Source organism: Cydia splendana, chromosome 4, assembly GCF_910591565.1.
Source record: "Cydia splendana chromosome 4, ilCydSple1.2, whole genome shotgun sequence".
In the NCBI taxonomy this organism is placed as follows: Eukaryota; Metazoa; Arthropoda; class Insecta; order Lepidoptera; family Tortricidae; genus Cydia; species Cydia splendana.
The window spans coordinates 24,611,904-24,637,527 of NC_085963.1; the positions used below are offsets into that span (position 1 = coordinate 24,611,904).

Consider the following 25,624-nt stretch of genomic DNA (forward strand, 5'->3'; position numbering starts at 1 on the left):
ACATTTCACTGTGTCAGCAACACGCAAACAACACGCACTTATACTATACACTTGTACTAGTTTACAATAAAATTATGGACAGGATCTACGTAAATAAAAACATCGACCGGCCGCAACGTAAGACGCTGGCGTAATGGCTGCTGTTCTGTGACTTGCGCAATTCCTTTCTCCGCCCCCCGCCACCCGCGCATACACCGTGGTGTAGGCACAACTGTTTGATTCGTTCAGACTACAATGCATTATAGTAACCACAACATAATAACTTGTAACGTGTACACTCGTATCTTTATTTTTACATATCAATAGTTAGTGTTACGATGCATATATTAAACGAGACAAACGTTTAATATTTACAACACTTGCATCTTTACATATACAACGAAATTGTAAGCAGTACTAAATTGCATTTAACTAGAATTAAACAGTGATGTTTAAAAAACAAGTTTTACACGATACAACATTTTTTGTTATTACTACCGGATTTTAGTAGGTATAACTATATTTTTAATTACTATACGTTCTGGTAGAAAATTATTTTTTTCGGTGTATGTGAATCCTCCAGGTTGGCAATCATTTTATCCGCCTTGTTGACTTCACAACTTTCACAAGTCACATTTTTAGTTCAACCTAATAATCAGCCAATAAATATTCTTTGGCACCAATAATTCGTATGCCATTACAATTAATTTCTTTCTACTTTTTGATAAAATTTTAAGAACTAATTATATTAAGGGGCTACCCGACATTTTTGACAAGTTTTGAATCGAATCTCCTATTTATTCTAAAAAAAAAACACTTTTTTCGTATCTAGTTTGCAGTGAAGAATCTTACAATTACATGTACGAAATCTAAATATTTGGGTTCGTATTTGACGTCTCGAGAAACGTGTCCAGGGTTTTCATTTTAAACTAATTAACACAAAAGTTATGGCCATAAAACCAGTTTTTAGCCTGAAATTGTTCAACTTTGATGCCAAATATCTCGAAGGCGATGAACTTTGAAGTAAATATAGGATACTAAACTGCAAAACGTAATTCAAGACCAAAAAAAGTAAGACCATGTTGCCACTGCAATAATTTGTTTGTAAAATAGTAAATTCCTTTTGATAAATAATCACGCTAAGATAATTTATTTATTAGTAATTTTACTCCTGCGATTTAAAAAGTACTTTTATATACTTATTTTTGCATAAATACAAGACGCGCTAGTAAAAAGTGGCAACATTTTCTTACTTTGTTTGGTCTTGAATTACGTTTTGCAGTATATATTGCTTCAAGCTGTTGTTGTTAATATAATAAGCTACAAAAAACATTAGAATTCTAAGGGATTCAGATCAAAGGTCATTCGCGTGGGGTAGCCCCTTAATATATCCTGAACATCAGAATTCATCACCAAATATTTATCTAACGCATATGCACAGATCTTGTTTCAATTAAATGATCTTCTTTAATTAAATTGGCAAGTTATCTTCTTGATACAGCCGAATTTGACCATTTTAATAGATTTCAAACGTTATAATAGGCACATTTTCCTTGTTTTTGAAAATACCGGGATCCCGGTATTTCATTAAAAAATACCGGTATTGAAAAATCTGTTTAAACAGACGGGATCCCGGTATTTCGGGATCCCGGGATCCCGGTATTGGAAGCCCTAAATGACATCCGCTAGCTGTGCTGTGCCCTCCCACCCCTCCCACACAAAGCGAGATGACATTTACAGTGCCCATACCTCTCTTTTGACGTAGTTTAAGGGCATACCCTTTCAAAATACTGACGTTTATAATTTAATTTATGTTTAAAAATATTAAATTTGATTAATTTAATGGCAGTTTTAAATATTTTTACAAAATTTTCAATCGTAGCCGAATGCCGGATGAGACTGTGCCTTCGATGCCTAACCTGTAAAAAAAATACAATGTGATGTGACGGACGAATGTTTTGAAATGTCACAGTGTTCAAAAATGATTTCGCTTAAAATTTAGTTTTTTCTTCGAAAGTGTGATGAAAATCATTGTGTGTAACTCCGGGAGTATGAATATTGCAAACTCCAGTCTTTAATTCACTCCAGTCTGCGGCTGTCGTGAATCTAAGTTACCACTGTACCATGGTATAATAATATAGTGCCTGGTACTCTCTTCCGACCACGTGACTGACACAAGCCTACGTCATCATGCGACAGCGCTATATAATAGTATGCAATAGGGTGCCGTTCAATTTTAATACAAACATTTTGCATAATTACATTTAACTACTTTTAAAACTCATAATAAACAAAATCCATAATATTATTCGTTATAATAATTAAATTACAGAATGTTCTATAATCATCAAAACGTTCTTTATAACGATCATAAGGAATAATTTTACTTGTTATAAGTTTATAACATACAGTTAGTATTATGATTAAAATGTAGAACCAGGGGGGTGTCACTACGCAGTTCAGGTACATTTGGCCGGCGCGCCGCGCCGCGCGGCGTATGGCAGTGGGCTGCCGCGTGCCGCTCGGCTCGCACGATAGTCGTGTCACGTGGCGCTCGCAAATTGAAAATACACAATTTTTTTTTTTATTTATTTAAAATTTAAATCAGGCAACAAGGCCCATATTACAAATACCTTACAGACTAACATACATATATATATATATATATTATAAACTTAAAAACTAAACACTATTTATGCGACAAAACGGCGTGGCTCCGTTGAATCGGCTGTTCTTGTGTCGGATTCGGCAGTTTGCCCCGGAACCTCCGAAACACGACACACAATGGTTTCGAAACCTATATCTCGATCTAATCTGTATAAAAGATATTGTTCTGTTTACGGATGTCTGAAGAACAAGGAAGCAGAAATAACATTTTATTAAATTCCGGACGATATTGAAAGGTGAATTTAAACTTTAAACAGCTCGGTCATAAATCTGCGGCGCGCAAGGAAGATTCACGGTTCGTGCGCGGTTACGTAGGTATATGAAAAATGAAAAATGAAATGAAAAAATATTTATTCGCTAACAAGCAATCTTTAACAAAATACAGGTTGGTGCACCTATTTAAGTATAAAAATACCTGTGTTAAGGAACACCGCTCTTCCTTAGTGATTAACTACAAGCTAAAAGAAAAACTATGATAATAAGTTTAAGTGTAATTTTAATAGTTTAAGAGCCACTTATGTAAAAGTGTGTGTATGTGTGTGTGTGTGTGTGTGTGTGTGTGTGTGTGTGTGTGTGTGTGTGTGTGTGTGTGTGTGTGTGTGTGTGTGTGTGTGTGTGTGTGTGTGTGCGTGTGTGTGTTAAGGGAATAGTTAGGTTGATTGAATTATATTAGATTATGTTTTAAGTAGTTTTTCTATTTCGTCGTAGTTTTTAGTCTTTAACCATAGTTTATTACTTTTATTTTACATTCTCTATAGGTGGAGGGATATATATCTATTTCTTTATTTAGAAAGTTGTACAATTTAGCCGATTGGACATTGTACTGTCTTCTGGCAAAGGCAGAGGCTGTTGGTGGAATAGGGATTATGTTCGTTTTTTTCCTTCTAGAGGTATTAGAGGCAGGGTAATAAAACGTAGACTTATGTATCCGTAAGATTACATTAAGCATTAAGCATAAGTTTCAATTTTGCTTGCAGGCGGCGAGTATAGGTATAATTTTATACCTAAATGTGACTTTTGTGAACGAGTGAATTTTCTGTACGGTAGTATGTACTATTAGTTATTCTGTGGCTATACGTGTTGGTGTTAGTAACTATCGTCTTCATGTTTACAGCAGTAGGGCTAATATGGTCAGCTCTTTATCATTTGTCAAAATGCCTGTCACGTTCTAACAAATATGTAAGTGCGAAACTGACGCATGGAATGACAGGTGATAAAAATGCGACCATGATGCCGCTGCAGGTTGATGAATCAAAACAATCGATAATAAGACAATGCCTAATACTGTTGTCACTGTTGTCAAGCTGTACGTCATCACAACACTTTGGTTAAGAATTTATGAGCCATTCCAACTACAATGACAATCGCTTCGTTACATCGCCTATACAATGTTTCAATCTGAGATCATTGTTTAAGTATAATTAGAAAATCAACATTGTTTCGAGTTTCGACTATCGATATCCGATGAAATCAGTTCATGGTATCACATTAAAGATATTAGTTAAAAAAGTAACTTAAGAAAGTTTTTATAACATAAAGAACGATTGTTATGGATTACGGATACGTATCTCTATTTGCAATTGGGTTATAAATGACATAACGTTATTGTTATTCTATGTAAATGTTATCTTAGAATCTTTTAACGTTACGGCGAACATTTCCCATCATTAAATATTAGGTATTAGAAATAAGTCTGACGTGTTAAACCATATTTTGCAAATCCTAAATTCTATAAATTTATTTCTTTTCTTTTTCTATTTTAATAAAAAACACGTCTAATCCCGAAACGTAAGTTTTAAACTCATACCACATAACTTTACTTTTAATTACTTAACCACAGCCAATCATCATGACAACAATAATTTCTAAATAAAAACTTAGAACAGTGAAACAAATCAAAAACAAGTGATGCGACAACCGACAATGTGGGAATACCTCAAAGTACTGCGATAAATATTAGTGACGCGATAAACTACAATTCCGACGCAAGTGTCAGTGATGCGATAACCGATAAACAATGTGGGAATACCTCGCTGTGCTGCTGCTCGGCTTCTGGCTCGGGGTTGCCATCTTCCTCTACGTTTCGTGCTACTGGCTTGACGAGATTTTGGGTAAGTTCTTAAAATATTGTATTTAGTCCTCCAACGCAACGTCGTTTCCCTAAAACGCAACTGATAAATCCTAAATGATAGTTATTCCACTACATATTTATAGTTATTAACAGCGTTTCAGTAGGTATTTCAAACCTTTTTAGCTGAAACATTTTATCAGAGTTGGGTGATAACTAAATGTGTTGTTAAATTTTACTTATATCCCAAGTGCTAAAATAGATTGATTGGCCCAATCTGGGGAGTCGAACAGGCAATTTGGAAAGCAAGGGTATTCTACTTAAAACATTTTAGATTTCGCCATTTCTATTACGTCCGAAGGAAATTGCAAGATCTGCAAACGAATGGTTAATATTGATTAATCAATGTCCGCTTTGGGCTAGTTACTGGCATTAAAAAGCGGTCAGTCTAGTACTATCGTCATTCACTAACTATTCGTAAACTTTATTGCGAAGACATAAGGTTCACAATAAACCCGTCGACCGCCAAATACGTCAACTGACGCTCGCTGCTACAGCTCAATATCAATCTTCGAGCATTCCGATAAGGTTAAAGGCGTATCCAGGGCTATAACCGCGAAATTCGAAATTAAATAGTAAATTTTTCGCCAATCTGATTCAATTGCCCGATCGAATCAGGAAGCTGCGGACGCAAATACCAATTTGGCTCGCCGAATTGAACCGCCGATAATGACCGATATTACCTATAAAATGAGGTGCGGACGCAAGAATACTAATTTGTGAGGCCAGTATTTTCGTTCAGGGGCATTTTTTCAATTTAGAGGGCTCTAATATCACCATAAATCTAAAATTGGAGATTGACGCCAATTTCATTTCTGATCAAATCGACTGATATGATCAGTCCCGTCTGGATACCAACTTCACAATGACGCGCCACAATAGGCGTGGCGTTTAAGGGTTAAGAGTTTAGTTTTAATACCACCATCGCTATACCATTAGTGTAATAGTATTAATTGAGTTTAAATATGCCTTGACACATAAATGTCACTCAATTATATAATTTTAACGAGTGATTGAAATAAATTAAATCAGCAGGTACTGACCTTGTTTGTCCCTTGAAAAGTAGTCATGACGCCGAAAATGGTTAAACCAGTAGGTGCAAGGGTTACAAGTTTATTTTAAATAAAGTTCTTGTTGGCCGGAAGGTCTTCGAGGTTTTTTCCGATTACCTATCAAATTGTTAAGTGCCAGAGGAGAGTTTTGTTCTGAACTTTCCGAATTTTCCCTAAAACACCGGTACTATAAATGTTAATTCAAGACATTTTAAATATACTTGGTCAAGCAGATCTTGTCAGTAGAAAACAAATGATAAAGAGCCGGCCATCGTCCCCCTTAGCCCTTCTGGCCGTCACGTTCTTACAAATACGATATGTAGACGTATGACACGATAAAAATTCAATTGTCAACGGTTTTTGACTTTATTTGGGCTAATCCGAATAAAAAAGTGTACCTACCTACATAAGTACCAGTTATTTACAGAAAACTCGAGTTATAAACGTTGAGGTTTTTACCAAGGTCGGTTCAAATCTTAACGACATGCAATATGATATTACGAAGTGTTTACGTCTAGTGTTTTTGCTTGAATGTATAATTATTGAGATTTACCGTCGACCTCAGTTGAAAGGTTAACTTCTGGGTGGTGACAACATTTCTTGTGAATAGCGGAAGTTTTTGCGATTTACATTTAATTTTGACAATGTTTTAAGGAACATTAATTTAGTCTTATTCTACCCACGGTTATATTTAACAACCAATTATGCTTGCCACAAGGCAATTTGTCTCCTCGTTTGCCTCCTATATACCTACCTAATTAAAAAAAAACAAGTGTGGAACAAGAATGGACTCATCGTTTTTCCCTTAGAATCTAAAATGGGAAAAACGATGAGTCACATATTTTAACCAAAATTTTATAAAATCGTCTCGTATATTTAAAAATAACAAACGACATTATGTATCAATCAATACATGTCCGATTTATGTCATTATTAATCACTTATAAGGTTAAAAAAATCTTCACGTCTAACAAAAACAAATGGCCCATATAATGAGGCAAAACATCGTTACATTGAGAATTAATGGCATGTAAATAGCACACACGAACGGTAATGTGTAGGTACAAGTAGTGGCGGCCTGACTGAAAGAGCTACGCATACATTTATTGGTTTACGTACTAGTTAAATATATAGCAACAAAAGTTACAACAATTCAAACAGGGTCCAAAACAATCGAAAAAATCGGTGTCTTTTCTGTAAATACATATTACAAAAGTTTAGATATTTTTTTCTAAGAATTTTAATAACTGTATACTTATATGTTTACACATTAGGTATCTTAACAACTGTTTTAGGTTACCGTTTATATCTCCAGATCTGTACCAATTGATAAAATCTCTGCATTCGGTGCATATTGATGACTTGTGAAATTGTGTTCACTGTTGACATTGGCACGCTTGAGGAAAAGTTATTTGAGATCAAGTTTCGTCGTGGCTATTGTAACAAGCTCCGCTTTTGTCGCAGAATTTGAGTGTAAAATGACAGAAGTTTTTTAGAAAATATGAATGAGAAAGTGTAGTCAGAAAGAGAATAGTATTCAAACATCATTCTGATATCAGTGTATGTTCGGATTGGCCTGGAATCCTGAAAAGTCATAACAACAGTCGCATATGGGATGACTGAACAATATAAATATTTTAATTCACCATGAATTTTACGTGTTATTAACATGGAGCATAGAATTTCATGCATGTTATGTGTGTTTTAGTCATAACATTGGAATGTTTTTGCATCCAGCACGTGTTTTTGTTTTAATTTTATATACGAGTTATGTATAATATGTATATTTGGATTATAGTAACAGCCCCAGTCATGGGACATTTAAGAGGAAATTTGGAGTATTTATGATATTTCCCTTGTACATGTAAATGGTCTTCCGCTTAGCGTGTTAAAAGATGAAAGTCCTATCCGCCTTTCATGTTTTAGGCGTGTTGTATCAAAGATACTGCAATGAGTTTCCACATAATTAACAAATTAAAACTATGTTTTTTTTCCCCAGTCATGGACACCAAAGCTCCAGTAATGGGCCCCCGGTAATGGACGTGGATCCAGTAATGGGCCCCCTATAATGGACATTGCTCTATTAGTATAAAATATTGAAATGGGGAATAAGTTATGGCAAAAAAATCAATTTTTGGTATAAGCTTTTATCGCTGAATGTATTTTTCTTTCCACAGCCAATTATTATTGTATTAGATTTATCGAGACAATTCTAATATACCCAAACACAATTAGTTAGGGTTTATTGCGATAAAGTTCCCATGGCCACCTCCTGTCTCCATCATCAGATCAAGTCCATGTTATCATAATATTGCATTATCATCCGATTTGCATACTTAATTACGTACTTACACAAAATTTCAACTGAATCGGAAATCGAAAAGTGGGTCAAATTCAGCTACCAAGATTTGACCCACACTAACTAACAAGGCAAGTTAAATAAAAGTTTGGAAAAACGATATTAATTTATCCTAAGTCCGAGAATACCTCCTGGTTGACATATTTCGTAACTACATTTTACTTCTGTATTGTTTAAAACATGAAATTATGGCATGGCAAGCATCATTATGTCAATTGTCCCATCATAGGAGGTATGCAGTTTTACAGCTCCTATAATGGGATTGGGCCAAATACCACTATTTTTTTACATCTGTGGAGTCACAACATAGTGTGTTGTATACCTTATCTCATGGTAAATGCAATTAACAAAACACATTCTAGTTTTCATCAAGTATTAATTAATTAAAATTTAATAAATTAACTCGCCTCTCTTAGCGAATTTGTTAAGAATTTTTAGTGATATTTTTTTTCAGTGGCACGACAACTTTTGGGTTGACGCACATTTCTTAAAAAATAACCGAATTTAATAAAAATTCAAACATAATCAGCTCTAGGACTCTTATTTATGATAAACATATATCCAGTGTTTATAAACTACTTTTATATACTTATTTTAGAGGAATTGAGTTTTTTTGTCCCATTACTGGTTCCGTGTCCATTATAGGGTATACTACTATAACTAACTACACTACATTAGTATTTATTTATATTTGGTTATTGAATCCTAAAATGTGTTTCTGTGTTTATTAAACATCTACAATTCTTAAATACCGGTTCAATATGATCTGAATATACCTCACTATTACTATATATTTAATAAATCTCGCATAGTATGGCTAAAGAGTATCTATATTTACCTCTACCACATATAAATTAGATGTAATTCTAATTAAATAACTGACTTGAGCTTGAGAGGAAACTAAATTCGGAGACAACTTTGAAACCACAATATACATATACAGTGAAACCTGGATAAGTGAGACTTCAAGGGACGAGTAGATTAAAATTTTGTCTCACTTAAAGAGGTATTCCACTTACCCAGGCTCTCAGTTAGCCAGGTACAAATAAATTTCTGTCTCATTTACAGAGGGTCCCATTAATAGAGGTGAGAATAGAGGATATTTCAGTTATAGGAGTGGTTAATAAGGTATTTTGTAATTATCTTCAAAAATAAATAAGGTAAAATAATCCTTGTCCCTAAACATTTTTTTAAGTCTGTTTAAATATTTCTTTGAATTTATTTTGAATGATTCTCCAAAGGATAGATTTTTTCAATTAAATTTGATACGGACCTCATTGCGTCTTAAACATTTATTAAATGAAAATTTGTTTATTCGTGTTACTTATCAAGATTTCAGCTTTCGTTTTGATAGTTTTAACTACATAAAGTAACTAAATGAAACTTGAAGTCGTTTAGACACAATTAAGTAAATGCAGAATTTGTGGATAGACCAAGAGTTAGTAAGAAGACGGAAATTGATCAATAAAGTCCAAGTTAGAGAGGTCATAGATTGACGTTATCTCAGATACAGAGGTCAATTCCTATAAAATTCTTAAAAGCAATTAGGAAAATGTAATCTTATAAATATAGTCTCAGTAAAAGAGGTAAAATACACTCTCTGTCTCAATTATACAGGTAAATGTGACTATAAAATCACAACAACTAATCCCAGTTATAGAGGTTCGTTTTATCTTACTAATAGAGGTAATTCAGTGCTAAAGTGTCGGGACCGCACCATGAGTCCCAGCTATAGAGGTTTCTCACTTATCCAGGTCCCACTTAACCAGGTTTCACTGTAGTTTCCTTGATTTAATCATGATTTCCTTCCTTAGATCTGCCACCAACCCGCGACGCAGCGCCATCGGCCAGCAGTGCTCACGCGCAGCTGAAGAGACTGGTCGCAAGAGTGGTGGAAGAGGCTGCGGCGTTGCCAGCTCTCGCGAGATATGCGGCTGAACCGCAGGCCCCGCATGATACCTATGAAGATCTGCTGGCTACTGCTATTCTTAATAAGGTGAGACCTAATTACCTAATTCCTAAAAATCGCAAGAAATCGCTAGGTAGCAGTAACTATTACTACATCGCATCGGGTTACTTTGGGACGGGGGAAAACGATTCTTAAACTATAAGCAATTGGTTTCTGAACGCTTTCATCATGTAATATTTCTTAACGTCGCCAACCACATCAAAATTATTTATAAGCTTGCGTTCATTAATCAACTATTTCCAAAAAAGTAACTCCGTGCAGTTTAAGGTATGTACTTACATAGTTCATAGTTCTAAAAACAGGTGATAAAATTGCGATTAATTATCAATTTTCTTTAGGTAAAGTATCCTCTTTGCCGAATTCTAGTAGGCCGAATCGCAATATTTTAGAAAACTAGCTTTTTCCTTCAAATATGTGTATGTATTATTAAATATGCTTACTGCAACATGCGTTCCGACAGTCATACCATCGGTTTCAACATGTTACCGTTATAGAAAGAAAAGTCACGGTACTTGGTGCCAAAGATTTTAATTATGAAGCTTACTCGCCATTTTCCCATTGCTCGTCATTTTGACGTTTACCGTTTACCACACGTAACAATTGGAAAAACTAGTTTGAATTTGGAATTTATTCCACGGGAATACGGTATAAAATTTAATGAGCTTTCATGTGGCTGTTATGACGGTTATGCACGTAGGAAACGTTAAGATCAAGTGCGCTTCTAACGAATGGTTACATGCCTAAAACAGTAATAATAGGCTATTTTCAAAGATAAATTATTAACAACAGTATATTGAAGTAAAGGAAAAAGTAACAACGTTTCGTATTGAACATTTTAACAAGGAGACAAACACCGATGAGAGAATATTTAATTTATATGCTAGAATCACGCGAATAGCGTGGGATCATTTATTTAATGCTTATTTAATGTATATGCTAGCTGCTTACCTAATCACTAGGATGTAGATGGCAGTCGGATTTTAGTTGTTTGGTAGAGAAAAATAGTTTTTATTTTATGCCTATCAATGTTTTAAAAATATCACCTGTATTTTGTTATAAAAATTATAAAAAATACAACTAATTATTATGTAAATGCAATCACTAATATATATTCCTGAATGTTGGCTGTCCCAACTTCTATAAATAGGTATAGAGTCGGACCAACCTAACTCTGCGTGACAACGTGTGTTAATATTATATTTTATGAAAAGTTTACGTTTAAACTGACACTACTTTGTTCTATTCAAGGTGCCAAGTCAGCTTAGACAGATTCTACATAAATATAACAGTTAAAGTACTGACCATAATTTGACCGTGACCAAAAATTCGTAACAGTAATTATTATGAGTTCACAGTCAAGTTTACTGCATATATTACCAAGATAATATCGCGGTTTGAGTCGAAATGTGCTATATATTTATGTTATAAATGGAAACTGTTATAGTGTTAACGTAAAGATTTGACTTAAAGGTTTTCCTTACTTTTATGACAATAGAGAAAATTTAATTAATAAATACTGGTAATAAGTATCTATAACCATGACAAAAATATCTACATTATTGGATCATAGGTAATACATTTCTCTCTTTTCAAATCAAATCAAAAATCATTTATTTCGAACAAAAGTCCATAATGTGTTAGTAGCATACCATACATCTTCGAGCAACTCCGGCTTCCGACACGTCGGAAGGGAGGGGCCCAAGCGATATCTTACCGTACAAATCTTTCTGCCATTTTTTGCGGGGGCAAAAGTTCCACACAGTCGCACTTCTCACACTCTTACATACAAAATCCAATCTGTAATGACGACACACATACATAGAAAATGACACACGTCAAAGACAAATCTTGCAAACCTCGATCTCTTTTTGTGTACGGACGAGTCACAAGTGTCACAACACGCACACTAACACATTTTCGTCGAAGAATTTTATTGTATTCTGACAGATGAGAAGTCGGATTTGTCGCTCGACCGATCCGCAATTTGTAATTTTGTACTGGGCGAGCAAAATCGATAAATCCAACAATTACATGAGACTAAAATATAATAATTGTGTTTAAATGTAATTAAAATATGATATGTAAAAAAAATATTACATGTGAAATGTAACACCTTCTTTTTGTAAATTTGATGTCCCCGACCTCTTTTTACAACAAAAAACCGAGCAATTAGGCATTTTTTTGCTGCTGTGTTCACGCGCGCGTCTGGACTCGGTCTAGTGAAAAATCCGAGCGCAACTAGTTTTATTACCCGCGCTAGATCAGTTGATCTTGTACCTAGGCAGAGGGGAAATAGTGCGAATGCCGCCTCCCTTCCGTGTTGCTCGAAGCCATACATACTTAAATTTAGGGTTAGTACCTCCATACAAATATAACATTAAAACAATTTTTTGCATAATGGGTCTTTGCGTCGTGTAGTAGGTATACTAACACCAAAAACATAAAAAAGTAACTGGCACAGTAGAAAAAGGCGGCTTTAAAAAATGTAGGAGCGAAGAGTTGACTTCCAATAGACAATTTGAAGTCCGCGCATTTTTCTACTGACAAATTGAGTGTGTTTCATTATTATATAAGAATATTTTAAAAGGCGAACTTATCTCTTAAAGGGATCCCTACCAGCTGATAGTTGTATGCATATTATTAAGTTATAACCTTATAACAATCAGAGAAATAAATAATCAAGAGGAACATAGGCATTAAGCAACCTCGGTGAATCCGTAGCAGTGTTGCAACACTTGCAACTAAACGTATGTAAATTAAGGGCTGCCAACCTCATGTTCAGTCGCACAGTGCGACATATAGTCTGACAAAAAAGAGTAGACATTAAAAAGTGGCAATACTGTAGTGTCGTCCCTTTCAAATCAATATATATAAGAAAACGGGACGACACTACTGTGTTGCCACTTTTTAATTTCTACTCTTTTTTGTCAGACTGTAAAATAGTCGAAATTAAATATTATGGAACTAAAAATTTTCCATATTTAATTGTTGCCATGTTTAAGCATTATTTTACGTCAAAAATGTGACAGTTAAGTAGAAAGTGGCGCCCTCATTTAATTTCTACTATATTATGTCGCACTGTGCCTAGGTACTCAAAGATAAATCGTAACCTCGGTAAGAGCGTTTTTAATATTGTCCGACCAGAAAAAATATCGGTCCTCGAATGGCCTCTATGAGAAAGACAGACGTTGAGAGTGCCCTGTGGTATTAAGACCACCTTTTTAGTTAACGTTTTTTTTTGCCATTCAGATTTATTAATGAAAAAAAATTAAATAATGTTATACTTATATTACTTTTATTCAATATCGGATCGGACAATGTGAAAATGAAAACCCTATTAGGCGGTATCTACCTGTCAGATCGATTTTTTTGTGAGAGATCTTTAATTTAACTCCTACTTTATTATTGGACCGAAATAAAATATGTAGTATGAGCCCATGAAAGTTGTCATTTCCACCACTCGCCTATTTACCTCACAATGCACTTCACTCAGCCAACACAATAGTAATTCTTCTTTTGATGATACTTTCAGCAATAAAAGTAAAAACTCGCATTTCCCAATATAGGTAGAGCCTGTGCGGAAAGAGAAGAGTCGTGGAATATATGGGCCATATGGGGCACAATACATTTCACGACTCTCCTCTTTCCGAACAGACTCTAACAGCGTCTTGATTGCGGATAAATTATGCATTTCTTCGATCGTGAATAAATAAATCGATCAATCTGCTGGTGATAGTATAGCGACTTTATCTATAGCATAAATACCTACTCGCTGATAACCAAATGAGACCTACTTGAAGGCCGAACAAGATAATGCTAAAAGTAGAGATAGTTACTGGCTGAAAGTATTATGCCACAGTAAAGTTTAAAAAAAAGTTAGGTATTCTTAAAATATACCTACCTAGGGTTTTTTTCTACTTTTGTACTTAATTTTTCAATCAGGGTTTCATAGATCAAACTTATTAGGTAGGGACACACTTTTGACCCTATGACACTTCTTAACAAACTGGAACATTCATACAACTATAATATTCCAAATACAACATTTATAGTTCGAACCAATATAGATAGAACCAAAAATATCAACGCGCCTTAAGCCCAACATGCACTTAAATTTTCTTGTGACTAAAATTTCAAAAGATACCTTGCAGACATGTGCTAACTCGGGGCACAAACACTATTAAAGTGATGTTCGTGGCGCCCTCATTGGGAGAAATGTGTTTTCTAATAAACCAATTAATTTCTGTATAAATCAGTATAATATATTTATATTGTTGTCCTAGTAAATCCTCAACTTTTTGGTCTTTGTCACATAGTTTTGTTTTCCTTATTTTTTGCTTTATCAACTAAACTGCTTATGGTGGGCGGTGGCCACATTTTTCCAATTCCAAGAGTCCCCGCACGCGCCTGTATCGCGGGAGACCAGATACATCTGGATCTGTGGATGATGGTGGAAATGTACCTACACATTAATTTACAACTAGAGATCGCGCAGTAAAATTATAGGCAAAGCATCCGTCGGATATCAATCTGTTCATGAGTGGAAACCGGAACAGTATCCGTTCGGAGATTTCTATGAGGTTATATTCCAATTAAAGTCTTGCTTAGCTGAGTTTTAAGAACCACAAGCAGTGTCTATGAGTCTCTTTGACAGACTTTAGTTTTATAGTAACGTCAACCGGGGTGAATAGGGACGGCGGGGTGAATAGAGGGCTAAAAACCGGGAATGACATTTCAGGTTTCCTATTCACCCCGGTTGACGGTATCCTTTTCCTTCGTTAGTTCCTGATAGGCGCTGCCAAAGTCTAGTCGATTCCCAAATCGCGTGAAAGAATTTTTTCTATGATACTTAAATGTTTTATACATTTTTACGGAATAAAGTTGTGGTTTTTTTGTCGTTTTTTCATCATGTTTCATGTTCTGAAGTTAAACACCTGTTATAAAAATATGCTTGGTTTCAATACTTAAAAGGTGAAGGATCTGTAATAATATTTCTTGCATTTTTATATGCACAGGGATTAAAATGGATTACCTTTAGAGCGCAAGAACCTTGGACAATGAATTTAATTAAACTTATCAATTTTGCACGCATTAAAAAGGAAAAAGATGATTAAGACTTAATTTAATGATAAATAATCAATTCACACACTTAAAGAGTAGATTAAAAGGCAATAAAATAGATGTCCCAGAATCTTGCTGTGAAAGTAGGTATTAATGAAATAATATGAAGAAAACATATTATCCGTTGCAGTAGGTACATGTAGGTAATAGAAGTAGCAACAAGGATAGTACAAGAAAGTGGAAACAAAATAGCTAGTTAGTTTGGAAAAGTGTATGATTACGATTGACGACCTAAAAATATTTAAATTTTATGACACAATACTTTTTAAAACATCCGGGGAAGAGGCCTTCAATGTAAATAGATAAAGAAAGATCCGTGTACCGTTCAATCCACAAGACAAATGTGATTTTCGATAACTATCACAAGTCCTGCTGACTATCTGCGATAAAGCGCAGATAACGGTGGACTTTCAGCGCGATAGGTACAAACAAATCGGTGTTTATTAAGAAATGGTAAGTATTCATGCATAATTAAGATATTGCAAATTTAATTGTGCCGCGGACGCCATTTTATCACAACGCATTCGCGGCGCTAATTTTTTTTTTAATTTGCCGGCAAGTGTTTCAAGTGCGTGCGTTTTGAGTGAGGTTATTTTATAGTGACGTTTTTGCGCGAAGTGATATTAGAATCTCAATAATGGAGGTGTCTCTTTCGTTATTAATGTATGGCTCAATTTTTATGTTATATGTTATAGCGTATGTTATTTCCGTAAGTGAAGTTTTTTTTTTTAAATTTATTAATACATATTTATTTATTTCTGTGTCAGGAGTTTAGCTCTTATCGATGCTTGAGTACTTATAACCATTAATATTGTAAATAAGTCAAAACCGATTATTTCTTATTTTAGGGGGAAATTTAGAGGGTTGAGAGGTTGAGAGGGAAAACTGAATTTATTTATAGTGTTATTCATAAATGTATGTTCAATGTAACGAGCGGTGAATAACTGTTGTCCTCGTCATTTTGTCGTTTTTTGCTTGTTTAGAAAGAGACAAAATCTTATAGAAGTTTGCCAAGTTTTACTTATGAATGAGGGTCAAATTTATTGCCCATTCAAGTAGCGAAAGCGGAGTCCACAAATGGCCGACTTATTAAGAGCATTCTCTAGCAGTCAACTAGAGCTAAATAAATTTAAAGTGGAAAAATTACTGCCTTGGGTGAGACTTGACTTGACTTTGGCTTGTTTGGCTGACTACGGATGAGCTCTTGGTGGCTCTGGTGGCAGAGCACTGGAGTATCGATCCAGAGGCCGTGAGTTGCAAGTCTCACCCAAGGCAGTAATTTTTCCACTTTTAAATTTATTCTAAGCTTAATAGTTAGTATCGTTCGCAGACGTTTCTGCTTCTTAAAATTATAATTTACAGCTAAATAGTCAACTTCCTTACTTCAGTTCCTCAAATCATCTTGTTTAGTATCCCTGGTGTATCCCTACATTAACCTTCTAAGACCCAAAAACATTTGGTTTTTTTATTTATTTTAGCTTTAATAAAAGTTCAAAAATCAAAATAGATTGCAGAATGTATAAAAAATTGTACGCAGGGTCTTTAAAAGATATATTACAAGTTACTTCTTCAATCTTAAACCGCTGAACCGGTTTAGTTCAAAAAGACATACGGTAGACCGGGTATATAGGTAGTGTGTGTATCGAAAATCATCCTTCAAGTGGTTGGTAAATGGGGGAAGAATTTACTACGGAAATGGGTGGGGTGTGGATTAATATTATGGGTTGTGGGTTACGTAAATTAAATACCTACTTTCTTAAGTAGACCTTGTACTTACATAATTTTCGTAGACGAAGTCGCGAGTACCTACTTAATATTTAGTTAAAGATTTTGCATAGGTACCTACTTATTTTCGACAATATTATATTGTTTCCATCCGGATTAGCTGTCATGCGTCATCGCTTTGCGATATTAAATAATATGCTAGGCTTATGACTGCTTGTATGACCGATAAGTTATAGGATGCAAAAACTAAGGCATAGCAGTAGGCATAAAAAAAAACCCGGATACTGTTCCCAAAAACTCTTCATTCCTTAGAAAAGTAGGTAAGTAATATCACTAATATCCCTGACTGAGGCTGCAGGTAAATACATTTATATTTTCTTTTATAAAGAATATTTTGCCGGTCTAAAAACAATATGATTTAGATAAAATTAGAACAAAGTCAGATGTTTATAAATAAAATAAAATATGAAAGCGTGAAGTAATAGATAAATACTTACGAGTATAAAGTAACTTTTTCCTGGTCAGGTGAACATTAAACTCATTATTAACCTTAAGTACTCGTAGTACCTACAGTGTACCTATAGAAGTTTAAGTCATTAAGAAATGAGAAGAACACAATGGGGCTTAGTCAAGATGACCAAAGTTGATAGAAAACACCAATCGAAAATCGAAACTGCAATAATGTAAGTATTCTATTTAGTCACGTTACTTTTCGTAGCATGTGTCATCCCAATACATTAATTTTTTTTTTGACGTTTCTCAATATGTACCTACGATTATTAGCTAGCCCCCAAGGTGTCTGAATACAAATTGAGATCTATTGATTATTAATAGAGACAATGCAAATAAAGATAAAGACGTCCATCACGTAATGCAATTACAGTTTATAAAAGAACAAAATACATAAAAAACCATTGACGTATGTTATTACGTCAGATCAGTGTTTTTCTATCTTTTCTGTGACGATAACCTTGCATGGAAAAATATCGCGAATGGGAGGGAAATTGACATGAACATGTTTTTCGTTAAACTCCGCTATTTATAACCTGTATTGTTTTTTTTCTGTTTTACTGAGGCTTTGCCACCGCGACCCTTTTACGGAGAGCTCTTTTTTATTTTAACCTTGTAGGTTGTTTTTAATGTTCAAAAAACCAAAAGTAAATTACCTATATCTAAGGCCTTTAAAATTACGATCATAAATCTGAGTTTGAAACCTTTAATCTTTTTTTAAGTAGGTATACATATAATGCATCTGGTTCTAAAAAATCTATTGATGCCAAATGTAAATAAGCTTACCTACTGCAATGTTTGTTTAATTATGAATGTCTATATTGTCTATATAGCCTATAATTGACTAATCCTCGTATAATTGAGTAATATTTGATAGCGAGCTTGCAACCGTACCATGTGCAGTCATGATTTGTGTAATGACCATTATGAAATCATTAGAAAAACCTTCACGGCACCTGTGGACGTATTTCATATTTCAACCCTTTCACCGTCATGACATAATTCTTAATAATAATGCATAATATATGGTGTCCTTTTGACTTTAAAGAGGATTTATGTCTTGATACTAATAATAAAATGAGTGATTTTTTGAAAGACAGTTAATTAGCATCTACCATGTTTTTTTACAAAAAAAAATCGATTACGAAAATGGTCGTTTAATGAGGTAGATCTTTTACTAGGTATAATTATGTGTATTTCTAATTTTTTTTTTTTTTTTTTTGTTAGCCTGGTTAAGTGTCCCACTGCTGGGCAAAGGCCTCCCCTCGCTCCCTCCACTCAACCCTGTCTTTTGTAGTTTCCAGCCAATCCAGACAAAATACGTCCAAGTCGTCCCGCCATCTCCTTTTCGGTCTGCCTGCACTCCGGCTAGCACCATCTATGGTGTTCCGTGGGTCCCACTCCGTAACCATTTTGGCCCACCTTTCAGGGTGCATGCGGCAGACATGTCCAGCCCAGTCCCACTTAAGCTTAGCGGTCTTGACACCTACATCTACAACTCTAGTTCTGAAGCGCAGTTCCGTGTTTCTGATTCTATCAGTCCTGCGAACACCCAGTATACTGCGCTCGATCGCTCGCTGGCAAACCTTGAGTTTGGACTTCAAAGCCTCAGTCAATGACCATGTCTGAGCACCATAGGTTAGGATAGGCAGGATACACATGTCGATGAGTTTGCGCTTGAGACACAGGGGAAGGTCACCCTTCAATAGCGCCTTCATGGACCAGAAGCTCTTCCAGGCGTTATCGATACGTCTATTGACTTCTATGGTTTGCCTGTTTTCGAAGGAAGCTATCTGGCCCAAGTAAATGTACTCATCAACATACTGTATATCCTGCCCATCTACCGTGACCCTATGTTTTGCTCTGTTGGTCATCAACTTGGTCTTCGCTCTGTTCATTGTGAGTCCAACTTCAAGGCTCGCAGTGCTGAGGTCTTGTAGCATGAGTTGCAGTTGAGATGCAGTGTGGGAGAAAAGGACAATGTCGTCGGCAAAACGCAGGTTAGTTAACCGTTTATTACCGACGATAATGCCCAACCCCTCCCACGAGACGAGACGAGAGAGAGAGAGAGAGAGAGATGTTAATTTTAATAACGAAAAATACGTAGGCAGCTGTGTAAAATTACATATTTGCTTAGAGTAGTTCCAAGCTAATAACATATTTTTCGATTCCCATACAAAATTTATTATTATTAAGTATTTAAATTTTATTGCACAATAAAAATAAGTACAAATGGCGGACTTGATGCCATAAGGCATTCTCTACCAGTCAACCATAGGGCGAAACAGAGATTCTCGAACGTGGGTGCAGTGAGAAAAATATTTAAGAAAACAGTAACTACATATTTAAAATTGGGACATTAACAACATTAAAAATTTAAAATATGAGTTTCCGAAATTTTTCCAAGAGAATATTTCTCAACTTTGGAAATTTTCCTGCGGCACATCAGTAGTGTCAACCCTATCCCTAACGGGCTATACCTACACGTGACAATGCGTTTAAAATGCAGTGCACAACCGGTGTCCATCGCGGCCGCTTCAGTGCCGTAATCCTGTGGATTAAGTGCTATAATCCTGTGGCAATGTACAACTTCTTCAGCGGGATTGTCAGCTTTCCTGAAGGATATGATGTTAAGGTTTTGAGTTGGTTTTTTGAACGGTTGCTAGAAATAGTGTTGTAAGTTAAAGCTAATTTCGAGTAACAGACGAACCCACTGTAAAAAAAGCCGCTCTTGTAGAATCGAAGATGCGCTCTAATTATAAATTACATGAAGCTTGGCATGAACATAACGTAACATTATATGTGTGGTACCAACTATTTGACGTCGCTAAATAAAAGCTTGTTAAATTATTATAGGTTAAAAAAAACCGGACTAGTGCGAGTCGGACTCGCCCACCGAGGGTTCCGTACTTTTTAGTATTTGTTGTTATAACGGCAACAGAAATACTTCATCTGTGAAAATTTCAAATGCCTATTAGCTATCACGGTTCATGAGATACAGCCTGGTGACAGACGGACGGACGGACGGACGGACAGCGGAGTCTTAGTAATAGGGTCCCGTTTTTACCGTTTGGGTACGGAACCCTAAAAAGCTATATAGTTCGTTTTTTTAGCATTAGTTAAAGACTACGCGATCTTGATGTGTCTTAATTGAAAAACGCTTTTTAAAAATCGGTAACTATTACTTATGAAAGCAAAAGAATATTAATAATCGTATATGATTCATAATTGTTACATATTTGCCGTGACTTATTTTTCAAAAGTGTTTTTCAATAAAAAGACACGTCAAGATTGTTTACTTTTAAAAAAAACGAACTAATAGTTAGTATAAGTTTTGTAGGTACGTTAAACCTCTAACCATCAATGAAAACGTGTCATGTAGCAGATTGTAGGTACAGTCGCCATCAGATATATCGGAGCGGCCAAGGTGTTCACAATATCTGAACACGCGCTCTAACGCCCTGACAATAGAGGCGTGTTCCGATATTTGTGAGCACCTTGGCCGCTCCGATATATCTGATGGCGACTGTACATTATATAATGTTCAAAGGGCATTGTAGGTACAGTCGCCATCAGATATATCGGAGCGGCCAAGGTGTTCACAATATCTGAACACGCGCTCTAACGCCCTGACAATAGAGGCGTGTTCCGATATTTGTGAGCACCTTGGCCGCTCCGATATATATGATGGCGACTGTACAACATTCCTTGACAATCTTCACAGTGCTGTTAATTTGTAATTAGACATCTTATAAATCATAATTATCTGCATATAATTGATCTCAATAACCTTTGGTATCAAAACTGCGTTGTCATCCTTATTATTAATTATAGCCGTTTATACTTCAACTTATAGTATAATTGTATCGCAACAATAGTAGGTAGGTACAGTCGCCATCAGATATATCGGAGCGGCCAAGGTGTTCACAATATCTGAACACGCGCTCTAACGCCCTGACAATAGAGGCGTGTTCCGATATTTGTGAGCACCTTGGCCGCTCCGATATATCTGATGGCGACTGTACAGTTGTAGTGCATAGTTGTTTTCCATCGTACTTTCTCGGAAACGTTCGTATTTGTCATGCTACTTCAGTAGACCTTAGTACTTTTAGTTCCGAGACTGATTCAAAATAGCAAGACACGTTCGTACGTTTCCGTGAAAATACGATGGAAAATAATTATGCACTACAACTGTACTTATTCAGCAGTTTCATGCGGTTTTCACCTATCAATAGTGATTATTGAGGAAGGTTGAGGTGAATAATTTGTTAAGGTTTTGTGTAACCCGTGCGAAGCCGGGGCGGGTTGCTAGTAAAAATAATATTTTAAGTGAAACCTTTTGCCTACAGGTGATCGAGCGCTACCAGACGGAAGGATCCGGAGGCCGAAGCAGCGGGATCCACTCAGCCAGCGCCAGCCCATCACCTTCAGACCGATCTACGCCAAGATCTCTTAACACCAGGCATAGAAGGGATATTACCCCACCAGTGAGTACCTTTCATAAAATACATAGGTACACTACTTATTGACTAGGTCTATAACTGTGCTGAGCAGGCTGAGCTAGACAAGGAAGCCCTTATACGCTCTAAACTATATAACAAGGGGCCTAGCCAAGATGCCAATCGTTTGCGCTACGACGACGAAACGCTTTCTATATCTCTATCACTCTTACAAATCTGGTGGCGCAAACAAGTGGCATGCATCTGGGCTAGGCACCCTGCTCTGTGGATTGTCGAATGCGCTGTGCACTGATATGCCGTCAGAATGTTTCCGAAATTGCGAAATTTTCCATATCCAAAACGAAGGTTTCTTTGATTACCTGTTTAATTTTCCTGTAATTTCAGAGAACTTTTCCAACTGTTTGGAAATTTTTCGCATCTTGCACATCTTGTAAATCCAGGGATTGATTTTACTCGCTAAACTGAGCTACTTTTACTATGGGACCAACCCTAAAATCGGGGATTTTTTTTGGCTATTCCATAGAAAACGTCGACATCTGATCAGCCAAAATGTATGAAAAAGTAAATTTTTTTTTCGGGATTTCGGGGTTGGTGCCATAATAAAAGTAGCTCAGTTTAGCGAATAGAATCGAGCCCTGAATTTAAAGCCTTATGGTCAGAAACACCCTGTATAAATGCGAGTACTTCTTTACTCTGTATAATAAAATAAGCTTCAACTCCCAGCTAGCTAATGAAAACAAACCCCAATAATTTATCACCCTCGCCCTTATGACACATGCTCGTATTAGTAAGAATGTGCAGGATTGTTGTGACATTCGTCATGTAATGGACACTACACACCCTCTACGATAAGAAAATATGACTGTTGAATTCTATAATATTTAAAAAATTCCCGTTTTCAACACATACTTACCTACTAAAACCATGTCCATTGAAAACTGTCAAAACGTCGCAATTCATGGTAAACTTGATTTGCCTTATAAGTAGACATCGAAATTGAGTTTATTTGTAACGTTTTCAACAAGAAGGTACCACGTTGCCGATTGTCGATAAGGTTGATTTTACATTAAAGCTTATTGGAAATTACGCCTATAGTGACAACCGACGATAATAAGTACCCTTGGTTGACGCCACATTTGATGGATTCTCCTGAAACGTTTCAGCTACGCGAAGAAGATGACGTCTCCGATTGGGAAGAAGGGGCTACAGAGGAAACAGTAGAGCTGCCGAGACGAGTGCCTTTCCCAGACTTCAGCGAAGAAATACAACACACGGGTAAATTATTTTTCGTAAATATCAATTCAATTAAAGTTCGTCAAGAGTCATGAAAATAATGTCGATTCCAACGCCCCAAGCACCAAAATAACATTTAACCTTCAACTCAGATCTAATAATAAGTGTCCTTATTATCACCTCAATAAACAAAATCTAACCTTAACTTCAAGGCTATAACACAAAAAATAAATAAAACTCTTCTAAAAATAAATAAGCATGTTTATGAAACACTTAAGGTTTTTGTTTTTACTTTTGCAGAAAATGGCGACCGCGATTTCGACGAAGTATCTGGCAGCGAGATACAATCCATTGATGGTACATGGGAGGAGAACTGGCTATTCCAGAAAAAGAAGATCAAAACAATACAGTCCGTCCCAGTTCCTATGCTCGTTCCTAATTCAAACGCTGAATACAAAGCCATGATAGGCGACAGAGACGCTGACGATACCACCGATCTATCAGACAACGCATCAGACAGTGAAACAGAAGAAATAGACTACAAAAGTGACATAAAAAGAGTACTAGAATCTAAACATGTTATAGGAGGAGCACCTAGCATTGATGAACTGGACTTTGAACCAGATAGTTTAACTATCATAGACGGTTCAGATGATTTTGAGAAGATAGATGAAAAGGGATACATGAAAAACAAACTAGTTGACGTTGTCAACAACGAAGTCAAGGGTTACCACGTAAATGGAGAGAAAATAAACGGTAATGTAAATGGTAAATTAGATGATGGATCGGTACTAATCGTTGGCATGGATAGTGGACCATTGAGAAAAGCGGAATTCGCATTAAAGGAAGAAATACACAGGACAACATTGAACGGTAACGTCGATGCGTATATTGAAGATCTGAAGACGAAAGAAAATGATGAAGTTTTCACAAATGGAAACAAGACTAATAATAAAAGTAAGTTTCACCTTTCCATATAATATATGATGTGAAACACATGATAACAACTTTAGACGAAACTTAGAAGCATAGAAGTAAAATCACTATAATATCTGATGAGAATGTAATTTTTCAGACACATTAAGCCGCCACGAGCGAGAAAGAGAAGATGAAGAAACAGTGACACTCCCTGTGCAAAGATATGCCGACAGTCTTCGAAGAAAACATTTCGATGACGAGCCACAACAGTAAGAAGACTTTTCCTATTTTTCAACTTTGTATGAAATTAATCCTTCGGCGAAAAGACAAGTCAATATGTTGTTATCTGCCTCTCTATCGGAGTTGCAAATTCGAGAGATATAGCCAGATAAAGGAATTTCGATTTTCCTCTTTCGCGGTAGGCAATCTTATAGGGAATGTCAGTAGATACTAGTTTAGTGTGGTGACAACTGGGATTGGTATGTCCCAGTTGTGGTACTGTTTTTTTTTATGTTGAAAAAGTACCCGGATCACACCCACTTCGTGATAATTTAATCGTATGTTTAATGATGCTCACATTTTTTTGTAGGATCCCAACGCGTGATACTGATCATGAAGATGACCTCATACCAGGTAAATCGTGATTTTATAAGTTGTTTCATCGGTTTATGAGTTAAGTAATGATGATACTATGTATTTTTCTTTATCCAACGGAAAGCAAATTTGCTGAACTTAATCTTGCTACTTTAAGCATAAATATTTTTATTTAAATCTCTGCAACTAATGATTCATTATTTACCTAATGAAAAGTGAAAATATTTTTCAAGAATCATAGTGTTGTCGTTGAGTTGGTCTCTTAATGAACACAACTATTTCAGGATCCATAGCCTACAGAGAGCGTAAAAAATGGCTAAACTACGTCGAAATGCCAAACAACCCGTATTCACCAGAGGCTATCCAAAAACGACTCTCATCCAAAAGCACATCATCTCTCTTCGACACGCTGACATCCAAATCGAAAATCGAAGACAGCGTAGATGAAGTAGATGGAGATATAAAGGATGAGAAAGACAATATGGAACAAAAGAAAGTTCCAGTGAAGGAATTGAAGCCATCATTGAGTGTCAGTTCTGATGATGTTCACATGAATGGAAGTAGATCGAAGAGTCCATCGCCGAAGATTTTGAAGGACGTGTTGGCGGAGGAAATACCACAATACAAACGGTAAGAATATAACCTCAATTGTATATCAGTGGTTCCCAAAGTTGACTGGGCTCCAACCCACCTAACAAAAACTGCAAATTTCGGGACCCACCTCTTGGCCGTCTTAAAATAGGGGCATACAATATTATTGGTAACGCTCAAATGCCCTAGTAGTTTCAGGGCCCACTCAATATTCGCTCGCGACCCACCAATGGGTCGCGACCCATAGTACTATAGAAACGCTCCCATACATCCAGTGACGCCACTGAGTGTTACGATGATCCAACTCAATCATAATTT

At 35.9% G+C, this 25,624-nt stretch overlaps 1 protein-coding gene across 5 annotated transcripts in view; it reads left to right on the forward strand.

The window, feature by feature from the left end:
• Nucleotides 1-25,624, forward strand: part of LOC134790155 (uncharacterized) — a 100,725-nt gene that overhangs the window by 71,093 nt on the left and 4,008 nt on the right. For 3 of the 5 annotated variants that reach the window (XM_063760958.1, XM_063760955.1, XM_063760956.1), the window contains 7 exons: nucleotides 10,000-10,181; nucleotides 21,860-21,997; nucleotides 23,134-23,245; nucleotides 23,504-24,160; nucleotides 24,279-24,390; nucleotides 24,711-24,754; nucleotides 25,000-25,345. In XM_063760958.1, coding sequence (XP_063617028.1) covers nucleotides 10,000-10,181; nucleotides 21,860-21,997; nucleotides 23,134-23,245; nucleotides 23,504-24,160; nucleotides 24,279-24,390; nucleotides 24,711-24,754; nucleotides 25,000-25,345 — 1,591 coding nt within the window. Of the gene's footprint in view, nucleotides 1-4,520; nucleotides 4,758-9,999; nucleotides 10,182-20,018; nucleotides 20,146-21,859; nucleotides 21,998-23,133; nucleotides 23,246-23,503; nucleotides 24,161-24,278; nucleotides 24,391-24,710; nucleotides 24,755-24,999; nucleotides 25,346-25,624 lie in introns of those variants that run through there. The other 2 variants (XM_063760957.1, XM_063760959.1) reach the window with 2 other exon arrangements.